The 22,500-nt window shown below is 43.6% G+C and overlaps 1 protein-coding gene across 4 annotated transcripts in view; it reads left to right on the plus strand.

Annotated features, from left to right (window-relative positions):
* The window catches only part of LOC110518388 (FH1/FH2 domain-containing protein 3-like), a 252,091-nt gene that overhangs the window by 49,642 nt on the left and 179,949 nt on the right, over positions 1-22,500 (plus strand). For all 4 annotated transcript variants that reach the window (XM_036937193.1, XM_036937201.1, XM_036937197.1 and 1 more), the window contains exon 3: positions 5,164-5,228. In XM_036937193.1, the coding sequence (XP_036793088.1) occupies positions 5,164-5,228 (65 nt within the window). The remainder of the gene's footprint in view (positions 1-5,163; positions 5,229-22,500) is intronic.

Raw genomic sequence — 22,500 nt, forward strand, 5'->3', positions numbered from 1 at the left:
AGCTGGGAAAGTGGCTCAAATTTTCTTTCCGCATCTGCGTCTCCCACAGAGTCAGTTTGGTTTTAAATGCCTTCACTGTACTGTACATATCAGAGATGACACGATCCCGACCCTGCAGCTGCAAGTTTATTGCATTCAGATGACTCGTAATGTCACACAGAAAAGCCATTTCACACAGAAACATTTCGTCTCGGAGTTGTGTTGTGTCTTTCCCTTTGCTGTCCAAGAATAGACAAATCTCCTCACGAAGCTCGAAACATCTTTGAAGCACCTTTCCCTGGCTTAGCCATCGCACCTCTGTGTGATAAGGCAAATCACCATGCTCCGTTTCTAACTCCGTCAGAAATGCCTTGAACTGGCGGTGATTCAAACCTTTGGCTCTGATAAAGTTAACTGTGCGCGTGATGATGCTCATTACATGCTCCATTTTCAAGGCTTTACCGCACAACGCTTCCTGGTGTATGATACAATGATAAGCTGTCAGCTCACCTGTCGCGTTTTCCTCTTGCATCTTTTCCCGTATCTTCGCCACCAGTCCGCTCCTGTGTCCACACATCGCAGGTGCTCCGTCGGTTGTCAAACCCACGAGTTTTTCCCAAGGCAGCTCCATCTCATTTACACATCTTGACACCTCTTCATACAAATCATGCCCCGTAGTTGTGCCATGCATAGGACGTAAAGCCAAAAACTCCTCTGTCACGCTTAGGCTGGAGTCCACTCCGCGGATGAAAATTGACAACTGGGCAATGTCAGAAATGTCGGTGCTCTCATCCACAGCCAAGGAATATGCAATAAAATCTTTTCCCTTTTTCACAAGCTGCTCTTTTAGATTGATGGACAACTGGTCTACTCTCTCGGCAATGGTGTTTCTGCTCAGACTCACATTTAAAAAGAGTTGCCTTTTTTCTGGGCAAACTTCGTCACAAACTTTAATCATGCAGTTTTTGATGAAATCCCCCTCCGTAAATGGCCGGGCTGATTTAGCGATCTCTTCTGCCAAAATAAAACTGGCCTTGACAGCAGCCTGGCCTTGTGATTTGGCTTTTTTGAACAGAGCCTGTCGAGATTTGAGGCCTCGTTTTAATTCCTCTGCCTTTTGTAGCCTTTGTTCCATGTCCATATTCTTGTTTTTGTCCGCGTGTTTCGTTTCATAATGTCGTCTCAGATTATACTCTTTCAGTACCGCCACACTTTCTCCACACAGAAGACACACAGGTTTTCCAGCTACCTTCGTGAACATATACTCCGACTCCCACCTTGTTTGAAACCCCCGGTTCTCAGTATCCACCTTCCGTTTTGCCATTTTTGATGGGTATCTGAAAGTTAATTTTACTGTGATGCTGACGACTGCTGTGCCAATAAATATTGAAATGAAGCAGCCTACTGCTCGGTGCGTCACCTTTGCATTGTGGGAAATGTAGTATTGGTGCGTGTAAAAGATCTGCGGGCTGCCGGCTTGCTGCGGGCCGGTTCTAATAATAAATCAAGATCATCCCAGGGGCCGTAAAAAACCTTCTTGCGGGCCGGATGTGGCCCGCGGGCCTTGACTCTGACATATGTGCTCTATAATGTTAGTGCAGTTGATTGTGCACTGCAGGGTCCACAGGAGTAAGCGTGCACCCGGGCCCCAGGGCCTACTTCAGTCTGCACCCGGGCCCCAGGGTCTACTTCAGTCTGCACCCGGGCCCCAGGGCCTACTTCAGTCTGCCCCCAGGCCCCAGGGCCTACTTCAGTCTGCTCTCAGTGTGGTCCAGTGCTGGTGGATTGTCTCTAATGTCTCTAATGGTGACCCTCTACTGTTGGCACTGGGCCATTGCAGACTGAATGGAGCATCATACTTCCATTGTGAGGGCCACACAAAAGGGTGTTTGTTACAGAGCTGAATCGGACAGGGCGTTTGTGCAAGCCTACCTGCTGTGCTTGTGTGTGTATGTGTTTGCGTGTTTGTTTGTGTGTACCGCTTGGACTTATCTGTTGGGCCTGCTACGGTGGTGTCTGGTGTTATGTCTGTGTAGGGGTTGTCTGCACGCTTCTCCTGCTGGTTGATTTCAACATTTGTTTTCTTCCAGAATGTGAGGGCTGTCATCCTCAGGATGGCTCTCATCTACAAACCCCCATAGCACTGTTTGTCACAATTCTGTCACAGATGTTTTTGTTGTCCTTGTTTAAGATTGTCACTGGGGACGTTGTGTTGTTGTTGACAGGGGGTATGACCTTGTCTCCATGGAGATGGGAGGCGGAGTCGATCTCTGTGTATTTGAACACCCTCTTGGTGACCTCTGGAGACCTGGGAGACATTGGTGACACCCCCTTTAGTTCTCTCCTCTATTGCCTCCTCTGTTGTCCCTCAACAGACATTGTTGTCATGGTATTGCTTTGGGGGAGGAGAGGATTTGGATAAAGACAAGTGTGAAACTAGATAATTTAGTATCCCTTGCTGCTAAATATTTATACATAAGTTCTGTTCATGGTAACTCAAGTGTATTCAGGGTAGCATAGTATTGAGTAGCATTTTACCACTACGGTTACCTGTGAAAGCTTGCCTGCTCCACAGTGATTAGATATAGCCATGTGAAAGCTTGTCTCCTCCACAGTGATTCGATCTAGCCCTGTGAAAGCTTGCCTCCTCCACGGTGATAAGATCAAGCCCTGTGAAAGCTTGCCTGCTCCACAGTGATTAGATCTAGCCCTGTGAAAGCTTGTCTCCTCCACAGTGATTAGATCTAGCCCTGTGAAAGCTTGTCTCCTCCACAGTGATTAGATCTAGCCCTGTGAAAGCTTGCCTCCTCCACGGTGATTAGATCTAGCCCTGTGAAAGCTAGCCTCCTACACAGTGATTATATCTAGCCCTGTGAAAGCTTGTCTCCTACACAGTGATTAGATCTAGCCCTGTGAAAGCTTGTCTCCTCCACAGTGATTAGATCTATCCCTGTGAAAGCTTGCCTCCTCCACGATGATTAGATCTAGCCCTGTGAAAGCTTGCCTCCTCCACGATGATTAGATCTAGCCCTGTCAAAGCTTGTCTCCTCCACAGTGATTTTATGTAGCCCTGTGAAAGCTTGTCTCCTCCACAGTGATTCGATCTAGCCCTGTCAAAGCTTGTCTCCTCCACAGTGATTTTATGTAGCCCTGTGAAAGCTTGGCTCCTCCACAGTGATTAGATCTAGCCCTGTGAAAGCTTGTCTCCTCCACAGTGATTAGATCTAACCCTGTGAAAGCTTGTCTCCTCCACAATGATTAGATCTAGCCTTGTGAAAGCTTGCCTCCTCCACGGTGATTAGATCTAACCCTGTGAAAGCTTGCCTCCTCCGCGGTGATTAGATCTAGCCCTGTGAAAGCTTGCCTCCTCCACAGTGATTTTATCTAGCCCTGTGAAAGCTTGCCTCCTCCACTGTGATTTTATCTAGCCCTGTGAAAGCTTGTCTCCTCCACAGTGATTAGATCTAGCCCTGTGAAAGCTTGGCTCCTCCACAGTGATTAGATCTAGCCCTGTGAAAGCTTGGCTCCTCCACAGTGATTAGATCTAGCCCTGTGAAAGCTTGTCTCCTCCGCGGTGATTAGATCTAGCCCTGTGAAAGCTTGTCTCCTCCACAGTGATTTGATCTAGCCCTGTGAAAGCTTGCCTCCTCCACAGTGATTTTATCTAGCCCTGTGAAAGCTTGCCTCCTCCACGGTGATTTTATCTAGCCCTGTGAAAGCTTGTCTCCTCCACAGTGATTAGATCTAGCCCTGTGAAAGCTTGGCTCCTCCGCAGTGATTAGATCTAGCCCTGTGAAAGCGTGTCTCCTCCACAGTGATTTGATCTAGCCCTGTGAAAGCTTGCCTCCTCCACAGTGATTTTATCTAGCCCTGTGAAAGCTTGCCTCCTCCACGGTGATTTTATCTAGCCCTGTGAAAGCTTGTCTCCTCCACAGTGATTAGATCTAACCCTGTGAAAGCTTGTCTCCTCCACAATGATTAGATCTAGCCTTGTGAAAGCTTGCCTCCTCCACGGTGATTAGATCTAACCCTGTGAAAGCTTGCCTCCTCCGCGGTGATTAGATCTAGCCCTGTGAAAGCTTGCCTCCTCCACAGTGATTTTATCTAGCCCTGTGAAAGCTTGCCTCCTCCACTGTGATTTTATCTAGCCCTGTGAAAGCTTGTCTCCTCCACAGTGATTAGATCTAGCCCTGTGAAAGCTTGGCTCCTCCACAGTGATTAGATCTAGCCCTGTGAAAGCTTGGCTCCTCCACAGTGATTAGATCTAGCCCTGTGAAAGCTTGTCTCCTCCGCGGTGATTAGATCTAGCCCTGTGAAAGCTTGTCTCCTCCACAGTGATTTGATCTAGCCCTGTGAAAGCTTGCCTCCTCCACAGTGATTTTATCTAGCCCTGTGAAAGCTTGCCTCCTCCACGGTGATTTTATCTAGCCCTGTGAAAGCTTGTCTCCTCCACAGTGATTAGATCTAGCCCTGTGAAAGCTTGGCTCCTCCGCGGTGATTAGATCTAGCCCTGTGAAAGCGTGTCTCCTCCACAGTGATTTGATCTAGCCCTGTGAAAGCTTGCCTCCTCCACAGTGATTTTATCTAGCCCTGTGAAAGCTTGCCTCCTCCACAGTGATTTTATCTAGCCCTGTGAAAGCTTGTCTCCTCCACAGTGATTAGATCTAGCCCTGTGAAAGCTTGCCTCCTCCACAGTGATTCGATCTAGCCCTGTGAAAGCTTGTCTCCTCCACAGTGATTAGATCTAGCCCTGTGAAAGCTTGTCTCCTCCACAGTGATTAGATCTAGCCCTCTGAAAGGAGTTTACCCAGAGTGTTGATGTTTATGTCTATGTCCATACCTCTCTGCATCAGACCATGTGGAGAGTTTATTGATACAGTGTAGGCTATGTACACGCCTGGCTGTCACAACTGGAGATCTCGTTCATAACCCCCCATTCCAGTATTATATGTCTTCAGTTTAGAAACCTGGGCTCCAAGAATATGAGGTCCTTAAGGTTAAATTGCAGGAAACAGTTTTCCAACCAAAATGAGCTTTTACTCTGTATGCTTTTTAAAATGTCAATTCAGACAAATTTATTTTTAACATCAAATGTAACTCATTTACATAGGGTCACTGAGTTGTGGAACAATGTTATTAAAATTCATTCTCTCTCTCTCTCTGTCTGTCTGTCTTTCTCATCAGAAGAGGCAAGAAGCACAGCATCATCCTCCGGACACAGTTATCTGTCAGAGTTCACGCTTGTATCGGTGAGTGAAACACTTTTTATTTTGAAGCATTGTCTTTTCATTTGGAAGCACTGTGGGTATTTAAGTTGTGACTGTAAAATGCGGAGGTATCTGGAGTCAGACAATGTTGCTAATGTCAACCTCTGCTGCATCACCTGCACATCTCATTAGAATATATAGTCTCTGTTTGACTTCTTATTGATGATTGAAAACTATCGCACTATCACTCCCAGCTGCTAGGTACAGTAAATAATACATGACATAATAATAATAATAATAATAAAAAAATAATAATGCATATTAACAATAATAATGATTATTCATAATAATAATACGTAATTATGATAATACATCATAATAGTGATAATACAAATATTAATAATAATACATAATAATAATAATACAAATTATAATACATAATAATAATAATACAAATTATAATACATAATAATAGTAATACATAAGAATAATACATAACAATAATGCATAATAATAATACATCTTTATACTAGTAATAAAAATTATAATACATAATAATACTAATACATAATAATAATACAAATAATACATTATAATACAAATAATACATAATAATACAAATAATACATAATAATACAAATAATAATAAAACAAATAATACATAATAATAGTAACACATAATAATAATAAAAGTAATAATACATAATAATAAAAAAGTAATAATACATAATAATAATAACACATAATAATACAAAAGTAATAATGCATAGTAATAATAACACATAATAATAATAAAAGTAATAATACATAGTAATAATAAAAGTAATAATACATAATAATAGTAATATATATATATCATAATAATACATAATAATACATACTAATAATAATACAAATACTAATAAATTATACTAATATATAATATTAATACCTAATAATAATACTAATATATAATAATAATACATAATAATAATATAAGTAATAATACATAGTAATAGTAACACATACTAATAATAAAAGTAATAATACATAATAATAATAAAAATTATAATACATAATAATAGTAATAGATAATAATAATAGTAATAATACATACTAATAATAATACTGCTACTAATAATACTAATATATAATATTAATACCTAATAAGACTACTAACATATAACAATAATACATAATAATAATAATATATAGCGGTAATAATAATAGTAATAATAATACATAATAATAATACAAATAATAATAAATAATAATAACACTAATATACAATAATAATAATGTATAGCACTAATAATAGTAATAATAATACATAATGATGATAATAATAATAATAATACATAATGATGATAAATAATAATACATAATAATAATAATACTAATACTAATACATACAAATAATAATACATTATACATACATACTAATACATACTAACAATAATACATAATACATACATACTAATAATAATACATAATAATAATATATAGCACTAATAATAATAGTAATAATAATAATAATAACATATAATAATACATAATACATACATACTAATACATACTAACAATAATACATAATACACACATACTTATACATACTAATAATAATAGTAATAATAATAATATATTATAATACATAATAATACTATATTTTAATAATAATAATAATACATAATATTAATAATAATTTATTATAATAATAATAACACTAATAATATATAATAATAATACATACTATTAATAATAATTTATTATTATAATAATACATAATTATAAAACATAATAATAATACATTGCCTAATCTGGAATTTACAGAGCGCATGGCTGTGTGCTCCATTTTATAGACCTGTCAGCAACAGGTGTTGCTGAAATAACCAAATCCACTCATTTGAAGGGGTGTCCACATACTTTTGCATATGTAGTGTACATGGTATTTCTAAAGAGCCAAAGTCACTGTGCAATCAACTACTCTATATCATCATTATATCGTCTGCCACTTCTCCACTGTGTTCCACTGCATCGGCTGATGAATCTGAAAAGATGAAACCCTCTGGGAGAGTGAGGAAAGTGTAGAGGTTGTTATGTTGGTTGTTTTAGAGACGTTTCCCTCTCCCTCCATCATGTTTTATGGCCTTGTTTTAACGTGATCCACGCTTGATTCCTGCGTCAATAAAACAGGCCTCATAATGAGAGGAAATGAGTAGAGTGATTATAGGCCTGCGCACACACACACACACCCACACCCACACACACACACACACACACACACACCCACACCCACACCCACACACACACACACACACACACCCACACACACCCACACACACACTTAGTAAATCAGTCAAAGCTATTGTTTGGGTCACGGTCTTTCCACTTCTTTGTATATTTCTGTGTTGAGCTCACTGTTTCCATGTGGATGTTAATACTGTGTTTAGTTGGGAACACCTCCTGATATATCTTGAAGTCCTGTCCTGTCTCTCAGACACACCAGCCTCTATTATGAACCTCTATTACCTGACCTTTCGGCCTTGGAGAGGTGTGTGTGTGCGTGTGCGTGCGTGTGCGTGCGTGTGTGTGTGTGTGTGTGTGTGTGTGTGTGTGTGTGTGTGTGTGTGTGTGTGTGTGTGCGTGCGTGCGTGCGTGTGCGAGAGAGAGAGAGAGAGAGAGAGAGAGAGAGAGAGAGAGTTAACTGCTCTAAAATACTGGTTTAAATTATACTTAGTGAGAGACTAGCCCAGTTATGTCCCAGTCTAAAACTGACTCAAACCTGCCTTCCACATCACATTCAACAGCAGTAGCAAAGTGAAACAGTGCATTCATAGGTTGTGTGTAATACATTTAAGTACATAATTGTTTTTAATAAGTATTATAATACAAACACGTCCAGCCTGCTTCACTTAATGATGAGTCAGAGCTTGTCTGTGCTCTGGGGATCCTTGTGTGCCCATATACCAAGGTGCTCTGTTCTGTGCAGGTTGGCAGCAAGGCAGTGCTGCAGGCTGCTGCACGTTGACTCTGGTTGCGTCTTCTCTATATAGTGCATTACTTTTGACCAGGGCCCAGATGTAGTGAACTGTGTAGTGAATAGAGTGCCATTTGAGATACAGACACTGACAGAGACCATGGAGAGGAGTGCACGTGGCTCTCTCCTGCAGACACACAGGGCCTCCTCCTCCTCTCCTCTCCAGGCTGCCAGGGCTAAAATAACTCAGCAGGGTTAACCTGGAAAAGCCATTAAGCCACAAGCTGTTGGATTTTAATTTGGCCTTTTTCAAAAGTGTTATTTAAGTGTACCAAGACAAGGATGTAGGCGTTATAACTTTGAAATGCCGTGTGAAATCCAGGCTATGATTTTCAGAAACTATGGCAGTCATTTTCTCTGCTAATCCATTATACCTGCTGCTTGCATGATATGTATCATGGAAACATTAGGAAACTCCACTTGATTTTATTTATTTTTACTGGGAGTTTTTTTTCGAGCCCTAAAAATACTGTCTTTTAACTATTGGCAAGACATGAGACATGAGGCAAGAACACTCTAGTCTGGCCCAGCCTGCCAGGTGAACCTAATCTGCCTAGTTCCTGTTTGTGCATGCTGAGTACAGACCGCTCTAGTCTAGCCCAGCCTGCCAGGTGAACCTAACCTGCCTCGGCCCTGTTTGTGCATGCTGAGTACAGACCGCTCTAGTCTAGCCCAGCCTGCCAGGTGAACCTAACCTAGGCCCTGTTTGTGCATGCTGAGTACAGACCGCTCTAGTCTAGCCCAGCCTGCCAGGTGAACCTAACCTAGGCCCTGTTTGTGCATGCTGAGTACAGACCGCTCTAGTCTAGCCCAGCCTGCCAGGTGAACCTAACCTAGGCCCTGTTTGTGCATGCTGAGTACAGACCGCTCTAGTCTAGCCCAGCCTGCCAGGTGAACCTAACCTAGTTCCTGTTTGTGCATGCTGAGTACAGACCGCTCTAGTCTAGCCCAGCCTGCCAGGTGAACGTAACCTAGGCCCTGTTTGTGCATGCTGAGTACAGACAGCTCTAGTCTAGCCCAGCCTGCCAGGTGAACCTAACCTAGGCCCTGTTTGTGCATGCTGAGTACAATGTGGATTTATTTAATGTGAAGCGCTCCTATCTTCCTATTATTTCCTGGCACTTTCATTTTGTAATTTAAAACAGTATCGTACATGTTGGCTTTTACTGTTAGTTAACTGACTTTGCTCCAGGGGACTTCTGTGTCATAGATTCCATCATATCGAAGGTGGTTTAATGAGTGTACAGATAGAAACCATATAGAGCAGGGATGGCCAACTGGCAGCCTTTTGAAGACCGGGAACTCAGGAGGGTCTCAACTTACTGTTGAGAGTTAGGATAGTAGAATACACAAGGTGACATTTGGAAATGTGGTTGTGCATCAGCAGTTTTCTCTCTTGTTAAGTCAGTCACTGACAGTCATTCGATTAGTCCATTTCAGCTAACAGTTTTTAGATTGGTAAGTCAGTCTAGCGACCAGATATCTAAGCGTAGTAATCATGGTTTAATCACTTGCATGTCATATTAAAAACAGCATTAAAAACATTTCTCTCCACCTTTTGGCAAAATGAATAGAATTGCAACAAACTTGCTTTAATACTGCAACATTTTTCAACACCCCATGGCAAAATGTGTAGAACTGTATGAAATTACATCTAAAACTTACATTTCTCTGTGCTTGCAAGAAGGAGGCTGCTAAAATGTTTTGCTCCCAAAGTGGTCTTAGTGACTCGACTAGCTGTTGATCAGTGACCACCTTGTCTACAGAACATACATCAAGCTACTCTGTTGTGAGGGACTCTGTTCTGCTGTGAGGGACTCTGTTCTGCTGTGAGGGACTCTGTTCTGCTGTGAGGGACTCTGCTCTGCTGTGAGGGGCAACAGGTGGCTGTCAACTTAGTGAGTACTAACTAGGAGAGTCATCATCCACTTAGAGAAGGCTAGAAATGTTAATCTGTCTGCTGTGACTGACTGACTGTCCCCCTCCCCAGGATCAGATAAACCCTCTGCACTGTACACACAGGTTGCATTCCAATTGACACCCTGCATAGTGCACTACTTTTGACCAGAGCCCATGCACCCTATAGGGAATAGGGTACCATTTGGGACACAGACACAGAGCAGAGGAAGAGCAAGGAGAAGGAGAACAGGGATTCCATGGAAAGATGTGGGCTAATGCCAATCTTATTAGGTTTGAGGGAAAAACATGACTTGGCCCAAGCAGGATTAGTTCACTCCAGTCTCTTCTCTGTCCTCTATTCTCAGCTCTAATTGTCTGTATGGGATGGATGCATCCTAACACTACTTTGTCTCTTCTCTGTCCTCTATTCTCAGCTCTAATTGTCTGTATGGAACATATGCATCCTAACACTGCTTTGCCTCTTCTCTGTCCTCTATTCTCAGCTCTAATTGTCTGTATGGGATGGATGCATCCTAACACTGCTTTGCCTCTTCTCTGTCCTCTATTCTCAGCTCTAATTGTCTGTATGGAACAGATGCATCCTAACACTGCTTTGCCTCTTCTCTGTCCTCTATTCTCAGCTCTAATTGTCTGTATGGGATGGATGCATCCTAACACTACTTTGTCTCTTCTCTGTCCTCTATTCTCAGCTCTAATTGTCTGTATGGAACATATGCATCCTAACACTGCTTTGCCTCTTCTCTGTCCTCTATTCTCAGATCTAATTGTCTGTATGGGATGGATGCATCCTAACACTGCTTTGCCTCTTCTCTGTCCTCTATTCTCAGCTCTAATTGTCTGTATGGAACAGATGCATCCTAACACTGCTTTGTCTCTTCTCTGTCCTCTATTCTCAGCTCTAATTGTCTGTATGGGATGGATGCATCCTAATACTGCTTTGTCTCTTCTCTGTCCTCTATTCTCAGCTCTAATTGTCTGTATGGGATGGATGCATCCTAACACTGCTTTGTCTCTTCTCTGTCCTCTATTCTCAGCTCTAATTGTCTGTATGGAACAGATGCATCCTAACACTGCTTTGTCTCTTCTCTGTCCTCTATTCTCAGCTCTAATTGTCTGTATGGAACAGATGCATCCTAATACTGCTTTGTCTCTTCTCTGTCCTCTATTCTCAGCTCTAATTGTCTGTATGGAACAGATGCATCCTAACACTGCTTTGCCTCTTCTCTGTCCTCTATTCTCAGCTCTAATTGTCTGTATGGGATGGATGCATCCTAACACTGCTTTGCCTCTTCTCTGTCCTCTATTCTCAGCTCTAGTTGTCTGTATGGGATGGATGCATCCTAACACTGCTTTGTCTCTTCTATGTCCTCTATTCTCAGCTCTAATTGTCTGTATGGAACAGATGCATCCTAACACTGCTTTGTCTCTCTGTCCTCTATTCTCAGCTCTAATTGTCTGTATGGGATGGATGCATCCTAACACTACTTTGTCTCTTCTCTGTCCTCTATTCTCAGCTCTAATTGTCTGTATGGAACAGATGCATCCTAACACTGCTTTGTCTCTTCTCTGTCCTCTATTCTCAGCTCTAATTGTCTGTATGGGATGGATGCATCCTAACACTACTTTGTCTCTTCTCTGTCCTCTATTCTCAGCTCTAATTGTCTGTATGGAACAGATGCATCTTAACACTGCTTTGTCTCTTCTCTGTCCTCTATTCTCAGCTCTAATTGTCTGTATGGAATGGATGCATCCTAACACTGCTTTGTCTCTCTGTCCTCTATTCTCAGCTCTAATTGTCTGTATGGGATGGATGCATCCTAACACTACTTTGTCTCTTCTCTGTCCTCTATTCTCAGCTCTAATTGTCTGTATGGAACAGATGCATCCTAACACTGCTTTGTCTCTTCTCTGTCCTCTATTCTCAGCTCTAATTGTCTGTATGGGATGGATGCATCCTAACACTGCTTTGCCTCTTCTCTGTCCTCTATTCTCAGCTCTAATTGTCTGTATGGAACAGATGCATCCTAACACTGCTTTGTCTCTCTGTCCTCTATTCTCAGCTCTAATTGTCTGTATGGGATGGATGCATCCTAACACTGCTTTGCCTCTTCTCTGTCCTCTATTCTCAGCTCTAATTGTCTGTATGGAACAGATGCATCCTAACACTGCTTTGTCTCTTCTCTGTCCTCTATTCTCAGCTCTAATTGTCTGTATGGAACAGATGCATCCTAACACTGCTTTGTCTCTCTGTCCTCTATTCTCAGCTCTAATTGTCTGTATGGAACAGATGCATCCTAACACTGCTTTGTCTCTCTGTCCTCTATTCTCAGCTCTAATTGTCTGTATGGAACAGATGCATCCTAACACTGCTTTGCCTCTTCTCTGTCCTCTATTCTCAGCTCTAATTGTCTGTATGGAACAGATGCATCCTAACACTGCTTTGCCTCTTCTCTGTCCTCTATTCTCAGCTCTAATTGTCTGTATGGAACAGATGCATCCTAACACTGCTTTGCCTCTTCTCTGTCCTCTATTCTCAGCTCTAATTGTCTGTATGGGATGGATGCATCCTAACACTGCTTTGCCTCTTCTCTGTCCTCTATTCTCAGCTCTAATTGTCTGTATGGGATGGATGCATCCTAACACTGCTTTGTCTCTTCTCTGTCCTCTATTCTCAGCTCTAATTGTCTGTATGGGATGGATGCATCCTAACACTACTTTGTCTCTCTGTCCTCTATTCTCAGCTCTAATTGTCTGTATGGGATGGATGCATCCTAACACTGCTTTGTCTCTTCTCTGTCCTCTATTCTCAGCTCTAATTGTCTGTATGGGATGGATGCATCCTAACACTGCTTTGCCTGTATTGTGCCAGTTGGTTTATTGATATTGTCCAGACTAAATATATTGTTTTATTCTAGTGATAGTTTGTATGCCATGAAAGATCACGGTATCTCCTGTTCTGTTCTCTCCAAATTACTGCACCATGGGAGAAGCAGGCCTCTGTTCCCTCTGACTTACTGCACCATGGGAGAAGCAGGCCTCTGTTCCCTCTGACTTACTGCACCATGGGAGAAGCAGGCATCTGTTCTTTCTAAATTACTGCACCATGGGAGAAGCAGGCCTCTGTTCTCTCGAAATTACTGCACCTTGGGAGAAGCAGGCCTCTGTTCCCTCTGACTTACTGCACCATCGGAGAAGCAGGCCTCTGTTCCCTCTAAATTACTGCACCATGGGAGAAGAAGGCTTCTGTTCTCTCCAAATTACTGCACCATGGGGAGAAGCAGGCCTCTGTTCCCTCTAAATTACTGCACCATGGAAGAAGCAGGCCTCTGTTCCCTCTAAATTACTGCACCATGGGAGAAGCAGGCCTCTGTTCCCTCTGAGTTACTGCACCATGGGAGAAGCAGGCCTCTGTTCCCTCTGACTTACTGCACCATGGGAGAAGCAGGCCTCTGTTCTTTCTAAATTACTGCACCATGGGAGAAGCAGGCCTCTGTTCTCTCTAAATTACTGCACCATGGGAGAAGCAGGCCTCTGTTCCCTCTGACTTACTGCACCATGGGAGAAGCAGGCCTCTGTTCGCTCTAAATTACTGCACCATGGGAGAAGCAGGCCTCTGTTACCTCTAAATTACTGCACCATGGGAGAAGCAGGCCTCTGTTCCCTCTGACTTACTGCACCATGGGAGAAGCAGGCCTCTGTTCCCTCTGACTTACTGCACCATGGGAGAAGCAGGCCGCTGTTCCCTCTAAATTACTGCACCATGGGAGAAGCAGGCCTCTGTTCCCTCTGACTTACTGCACCATGGGAGAAGCAGGCCTCTGTTCCCTCTAGACTACTGCACCATGGGAGAAGCAGGCCTCTGTTCCCTCTAGACTACTGCACCATGGGAGAAGCAGGCCTCTGTTCCCTCTAGACTACTGCACCATGGGAGAAGCAGGCCTCTGTTCCCTCTAGACTACTGCACCATGGGAGAAGCAGGCCTCTGTTCCCTCGGGGGATCTGATCCTAGATAGGCACTACTTCTCTGTGAGGAAGGGCTCACTGTGATGGGGCCGACGGAGTTTAACCTCCCTCTTTAAAGAATTGGTGCATCCATTGTAAATCCCAGATTGTGGAATGGGTTCTAAATCAGTCCAAGTGTTGAACACACCTGAGCTGTTTCTATAGTTAGTTCATTCCTGTTTATACCTCATAAACAAGACTGATGGCCTCAAGGCTTGGTCTAGCACTGGATCTAATGTCTGTCATTGACAGCTCTTTAGTGTCACATTTCAGGAACATTTAGGAGAGTAGTAATGTACACAACTTTGCTTACAGTTTCTGTACAGCTAGAGAAAAACATCAGATGGCTAATTTGGGAGGCCTTGTCTTCTCTCTCCCTCTCTCTCTCTCTCTCTCTCTCTCTCTCTCTCTCTCTCTCTCTCTTCTTCTCTTCCTCTCTCTCTCTCTCTCTCTCTCTCTCTCTTCCTCTCTTCCTCTCTTCCTCTCTTCCTCTCTCTCTCTCTCTCTCTCTCTCTCTCTCTCTCTCTCTCTCTCTCTCTCTCTCTCTCTCTCTCTCTCTCTCTCTCTCTCTCTCTCTCTCTCTCTCTCTCTCCTCTCTCTCTGCGTGTCGTAAACCACTGAGTTTTTGACAAGACCTAATCCAGGTTCCCTAATCATAGTCATTAGCACACACAAACATACGGCTCGCCACGCCAGGGAAGACCTGTGCAACAAAGCCTGCGGCCAGAGGGAGAAGTGAAGTGTTCAGCCAATGAGCTAATGGTTTATTAAACTACTCTTTACCCATCCAATTCTGACACCGTGATTCGTTGTAATCAGGGAGTCAAGCAGTCTGGGGCTTTTGAGCCCTAAAACGTCCAAACAAGCACCACATGGTGATTCTTCTGGGCTTGGGAGAGCTTAGAGTGGGTCCCTGTTAACCTCACATACTTACAGTCTGTTATTACTGTTAACCTCACATATATAGTCTGTTAATACTGTTAACCTCACATACAGACAGTATGTTATTACTGTTAACCTCACATACAGAGAGTCTGTTATTACTGTTAACCTCACATACAGACAGTCTGTTATTACTGTTAACCTCACATACAGACAGTCTGTTATTACTGTTAACCTCACATATATAGTCTGTTAATACTGTTAACCTCACATACAGACAGTCTGTTATTACTGTTAACCTCACATACAGACAGTCTGTTATTACTGTTAACCTCACATACATACAGTCTGTTTATTACTGTTAACCTCACATACAGACAGTCTGTTATTACTGTTAACCTCACATACAGACAGTCTGTTATTACTGTTAACCTCACATACAGACAGTCTGTTATTACTGTTAACCTCACATACAGACAGTCTGTTATTACTGTTAACCTCACATATATAGTCTGTTAATACTGTTAACCTCACATACAGACAGTCTGTTATTATACTGTTAACCTCACATACAGACAGTCTGTTATTACTGTTAACCTCACATACATACAGTCTGTTATTACTGTTAACCTCACATACATACAGTCTGTTATTACTGTTAACCTCACATACAGACAGTCTGTTATTACTGTTAACCTCACATACAGACAGTCTGTTATTACTGTTAACCTCACATACAGACAGTCTGTTATTACTGTTAACCTCACATATATAGTCTGTTAATACTGTTAACCTCACATACAGACAGTCTGTTTATTACTGTTAACCTCACATACAGACAGTCTGTTATTACTGTTAACCTCACATACATACAGTCTGTTATTACTGTTAACCTCACATACAGACAGTCTGTTATTACTGTTAACCTCACATACAGACAGTCTGTTATTACTGTTAACCTCACATATATAGTCTGATAATACTGTTAACCTCACATACAGACAGTCTGTTATTACTGTTAACCTCACATATAGACAGTCTGTTATTACTGTTAACCTCACATACAGACAGTCTGTTATTACTGTTGACCTCACATACAGACAGTATGTTATTACTGTTAACCTCACATACAGACAGTCTGTTATTACTGTTAACCTCACATACAGACAGTCTGTTATTACTGTTAACCTCACATACAGACAGTCTGTTATTACTGTTAACCTCACATACAGACAGTCTGTTATTACTGTTAACCTCACATATAGACAGTCTGTTATTACTGTTAACCTCACATACAGACAGTCTGTTATTACTGTTAACCTCACATACATACAGTCTGTTATTACTGTTAACCTCACATACAGACAGTCTGTTATTACTGTTAACCTCACATATATAGTCTGTTGATACTGTTAACCTCACATACAGACAGTCTGTTATTACTGTTAACCTCACATACATACAGTCTGTTATTACTGTTAACCTCACATACAGACAATCTGTTATTACTGTTAACCTCACATACAGACAGTCTGTTATTACTGTTAACCTCACTCACAAATGACCTCCTAATGAAGGGGATGACGTATTGATAAAGATGAGGTAGTGGTAGATGTGAACTAGGCCAGTGTCTGTCTCGTAACGTCTTGGATTCTCCTATTGAAAACAAACAGACTCGTAGAGGATCTCTGTAGTATTGGAGATCCTTTATTTGTCTATGTGACTGTGCTTACCCCAGTAGTTCATTCAAAACAAACTGGAGGCTGTAGAGAGACTAAAAACCATCGTAGAGGATCTCTGTAGTATTGGAGATCCTTTATTTGTCTATGTCACTGTGCTTACCCCAGTAGTTCATTCAAAACAAACTGGAGGCTGTAGAGAGACTAAAAACCATCGTAGAGGATCTCTGTAGTATTGGAGATCCTTTATTTGTCTATGACACTGTGCTTACCCCAGTAGTTCATTCAAAACAAACTGGAGGCTGTAGAGAGACTAAAAACCATCTTAGAGGATCACTGTTGTAATAGACCTTGGTGGTACCAATGTTCCTTGTTTTTGTACAACTTTCTTCTATGCCTGTCCCAGTGCATGTTATGAACTAGAATGAGAACATCTCTCTATCAAAAATGATACAGGAAGAGGTTGATTCTCTACTTCAGTGTCAATGTCAGTTAATGGTGTTAGTTTGGTCTTTGTCTCTGTTTGTTTGACCAACAACATGGCCTGCCATTTTCCAAATAAACCCCCTAGACTCAGATCTGACCCATTCTCCAAATAAACCCCCTAGACTCAGATCTGACCCGTTCTCCAAATAAACCCCCTAGACTCAGATCTGACCCGTTCTCCAAATAAACCTCCTAGACTCAGATCTGACCCGTTCTCCAAATAAACCTCCTAGACTCAGATCTGACCCGTTCTCCAAATAAACCTCCTAGACTCAGATCTGACCCGTTCTCCAAATAAACCTCCTAGACTCAGATCTGACCCGTTCTCCAAATAAACCCCCTAGACTCAGATCTGACCCGTTCTCCAAATAAACCCCCTAGACTCAGATCTGACCCGTTCTCCAAATAAACCTCCTAGACTCAGATCTGACCCGTTCTCCAAATAAACCCCCTAGACTCAGATCTGACCCGTTCTCCAAATAAACCCCCTAGACTCAGATCTGACCCGTTCTCCAAATAAACCTCCTAGACTCAGATCTGACCCGTTCTTCCTCTCTGTGTGTTAGCGTTGGACACAAGCAGCTCAAACTCATTTTGTTGGACTATTATTGTTTTCTGTAGCTATTTGTCATCTCTTATAACAAGAGACAAACAGACATCTGGGAGTTGGTCTGGGCTGGCTGACTAGTGTGATTAAAGCAACTGTTGTGTTTGTTGGTGTTCACCCTGTCCACAAACCAATTAGTCTCTGATTGCACTTTGTGAAATTATTTTCCCCAATTGACGAAGTTGAGACACAGAGAGAGAGCGAGACAGAGAGAGACATATAGACAGAGGAGAGAGACAGAGGGGGGAGAGAAAGACAGACAGACAGACAGACAGACAGACAGACAGACAGACAGACAAGGGTGGGAGACAGAGAAGGGAGGGAGAGACTGAGAGACAGACAGAGGAGAGAGACAGAGATAGACAGAGGAGGGAGAGAGAGAGAGAGCGAGAGAGAGAGACAGACAGACAGACAGACAGACAGGTGGTGATTTGGTGGGGGTTCTCCCCAGTTCTACAGCTACTACAGCTAAGGCAGGGCAGCTTGTGTGAGAGATGGTGTGTCTGTCAACACATTCATCCACAGTGGAAGAATGACAGCTTTAATCATAGGTGACAGGCTCTCCCAGGATTGTCTTTTTTTAATGAGCTGTTATGGAGACGGCTCAGGGCATGATTCTATGCCCTGAAAAATGTGTAGTGTTTGGCCTTTTATGTCGACTACTGGAAACACTGTGTTCTTAAAAACGGGACTCTTCGAGCTGTAAATTCTCAATAATAATTCCCTGTTTAACTGGGTTGTTAACAAGGTTTATATATGTCAGCACAATGACTCACAATGGTCATATCACCTGTAGCCTCCTCCTCATTCTTCCTTCTCTGCAGGGGAGTCTGCCTTTTCCATAACCTCATCCAGTCAGCCAGCCAGCCATCCAGTCAGTCAGCCAGCCATCCATCCAGCCATCCAGTCAGCGAGCCATCCAGTCAGCCAGCCAACCATCCAGTCAGCCATCCATCCAGTCAGCCATCCATCCAGTCAGCCATCCATCCAGTCAGCCATCCAGTCAGCCATCCATCCAGTCAGCCATCCATCCAGTCAGCCAGCCAGCCATCCAGTCAGCCAGCCATCCATCCAGTCAGCTATCCAGCCAGCCAGCCATCCAGTCAGTCATCCATCCAGTCAGCCAGTCAGCCAGCCAGCCATCCAGCCAGCCAGCCAGCCATCCAGTCAGCCAGCCAGCCAGCCATCCAGTCAGCCAGCCATCCATCCATCCAGTCAGCCATCCATCCAGTCAGTCAGCCATCCATCCAGTCAGCCAGCCAGCCATCCAGTCAGCCAGCCATCCAGTCAGCCAGCCAGCCAGCCATCCACAGCCAGCCATCCATCCAGTCAGCCTGTCAATCCAGTCAGCCAGCCAGCCAGCCATCCAGTCAGCCAGCCTCAGCACATTTGTCTGCACAGATGCAAAACAATTCCAGTGTTTAATCTGCTTGTTACAGAACTGGAAAACCAATTTGAGATGTCTGGTGTCATGTCTTACTGGCCACAACAACAGCACGTACTGGGATGACATGTCTGGGTTTACCCTGGTCCCCCTGTCCACAGAGAGATCCAGTATCTAACCCTGGTCCCCCTGTCCAGAGAGAGATCCAGTATCTAACCCTGGTCCCCCTGTCCACAGAGAGATCCAGTATCTAACCCTTATCCCTCTGTCCAGAGAGAGATCCAGTATCTAACCCTTATCCCCCTGTCCAGAGAGAGATCCAGTATCTAACCCTGGTCCCCCTGTCCAGAGAGAGATCCAGTATCTAACCCTTATCCCTCTGTCCAGAGAGAGATCCAGTATCTAACCCTGGTCCCCCTGTCCACAGAGAGATCCAGTATCTAACCCTTATCCCCCTGTCCAGAGAGAGATCCAGTATCTAACCCTGGTCCCCCTGTCCACAGAGAGATCCAGTATCTAACCCTGGTCCCCCTGTCCAGAGAGAGATCCAGTATCTAACCCTGGTCCCCCTGTCCACATTAGAGATCCAGTATCTAACCCTGGTCCCCCTGTCCAGAGAGAGATCCAGTATCTAACCCTGGTCCCCCTGTCCACATAGAGATCCAGTATCTAACCCTTATCCCTCTGTCCAGAGAGAGATCCAGTATCTAACCCTTATCCCCCTGTCCAGAGAGAGATCCAGTATCTAACCCTGGTCCCCCTGTCCAGAGAGAGATCCAGTATCTAACCCTTATCCCTCTGTCCAGAGAGAGATCCAGTATCTAACCCTTATCCCTCTGTCCAGAGAGAGATCCAGTATCTAACCCTTATCCCCCTGTCCAGAGAGAGATCCAGTATCTAACCCTGGTCCCCCTGTCCAGAGAGAGATCCAGTATCTAACCCTGGTCCCCCTGTCCAGAGAGAGATCCAGTATCTAACCCTTATCCCCCTGTCCAGAGAGAGATCCAGTATCTAACCCTTATCCCCCTGTCCAGAGAGAGATCCAGTATCTAACCCTTATCCCCCTGTCCAGAGAGAGATCCAGTATTTAACCCTGGTCCCCCTGTCCAGAGAGAGATCCAGTATCTAACCCTGGTCCCCCTGTCCAGAGAGAGATCCAGTATCTAACCCGTATCCCTCTGTCCAGAGAGAGATCCAGTATCTAACCCTTATCCCCCTGTCCAGAGAGAGATCCAGTATCTAACCCTTATCCCCCTGTCCAGAGAGAGATCCAGTATCTAGCCCTTATCCCCCTGTCCAGAGAGAGATCCAGTATCTAGCCCTTATCCCCCTGTCCAGAGAGAGATCCAGTATCTAACCCTGGTCCCCCTGTCCAGAGAGATATCCAGTATCTAACCCTGGTCCCCTGTCCAGAGAGAGATCCAGTATCTAACCCTTATCCCCCTGTCCAGAGAGAGATCCAGTATCTAACCCTGGTCCCCCTGCCCAGAGAGAGATCCAGTATATAGCCCTGGTCCCCCTGTCCAGAGAGAGATCCAGTTTCTAACCCTTATCCCCCTGTCCAGAGAGAGATCCAGTATCTAACCCTGGTCCCCCTGCCCAGAGAGAGATTCAGTATCTAACCCTGGTCCCCCTGCCCAGAGAGAGATCCAGTATCTAGCCCTGGTCCCCCTGTCCAGAGAGAGAGAGAAAGAGAGAGAGCCAGGGGAGAGTGGATCGAGGGAAGGATAATTAAAAACATACATGTAATGAGGCACCACAGGACCAGGCTGAGGGGGTCATATAAACCTGTCACTCATCTCCTCGGCTCCGCTCAAACAGCCTCCAACATGGGATCATGGAGTTAGAGTCACACCGGGAGTCCAAGCTAAACAACAGCCTGTCAAGGAGGAGAAACTGGAGGAAAACACACACCAGGAGGGAGGGAGGGAGGGAGGGAGGGAGGGACTCATCAGTCCAAATCAGGCTCTAGTGTAATGGTGTGTATCAGATCAGAGGGTGGATTGATGCTATCGCTCTCTCTTCCCGTACTTTCTCTGTTCTTCCTTTCTCTCTTTCTCTCTCTCTCTCTCTTTCTTTCATTCTTTATTTCTGTGAGTGAGGTGTGAGTGGTGTTTCCGTGTTCTGACGATCTCAGACATGTAGAGAGATTATGAGAGCACAGGTCACTGCTAAACCCTCAGCACTGGGAGATAGTAACAGCTTTTCTCCTGTTTTACATTTCAGTTGCATTTGGAATCAGTAGGGTCGTAACTTTGTTGTAGCTAAATGGTGTATAATGTAATCATTCATATTAACTAATGAAATGAACACTATTTATTCCAAAGCCATGTGTTTCCTATTGTGAGGCCCTCAGCACTCCTCAGCCCTGTTTAAAGAGGAGATCTGTCTACATGTTCATCCAGAAAGGGATTTTAACTGTATGTCTGCACACAGCACAGAATAGAAGAGAGGGAGGGAGGACTGTTAGCCACAACCTGTCTGTTTCACTGTTCAGAATGGCCCTTCTCAGCAGCATCCTCAACAACATGCTGAAAGGCCAGACCTCACTGCCCTACAACTGAAAGACTACATAGACTACTCTGAGACACTACATAGACTACAGCTGAGAGACTACATAGACTACAGTTGAGAGACTACATAGACTACAGTTGAGAGACTACATAGACTGCATCTGAGAGACTACATAGACTACAGCTGAGAGACTACATAGACTACAGCTGAGACACTACATAGACTACAGTTGAGAGACTACATAGACTACAGTTGAGAGACTACATAGACTACAGCTGAGAGACTACATAGACTACAGCTGAGAGACTACATAGACTGCAGCTGAGAGACTACATAGACTACAGCTGAGAGACTACATAGACTACAGCTGAGAGACTACATAGACTGCAGCTGAGAGATGACATAGACTACAGCTGAGAGATGACATAGACTACAGCTGAGAGACTACATAGACTGCAGCTGAGAGATGACATAGACTACAGCTGAGACACTACATAGACTACAGCTGAGAGATGACATAGACTACAGCTGAGAGACTACATAGACTACTCTGAGACACTACATAGACTACAGCTGAGACACTACATAGACTACAGCTGAGACACTACATAGACTACAGCTGAGAGATGACATAGACTACAGCTGAGAGACTACATAGACTACAGCTGAGCGATGACATAGACTACAGCTGAGAGACTACATAGACTACAGCTGAGACACTACATAGACTACAGCTGAGAGATGACATAGACTAAATCCTCTATGTCCTGTGGTGATAATTCCTGTCCTTCCATCCTCAGCCAGACCAGTATACATGTAGTACT

This window comes from Oncorhynchus mykiss, chromosome 2, assembly GCF_013265735.2.
Source record: "Oncorhynchus mykiss isolate Arlee chromosome 2, USDA_OmykA_1.1, whole genome shotgun sequence".
NCBI lineage: Eukaryota > Metazoa > Chordata > Actinopteri > Salmoniformes > Salmonidae > Oncorhynchus > Oncorhynchus mykiss.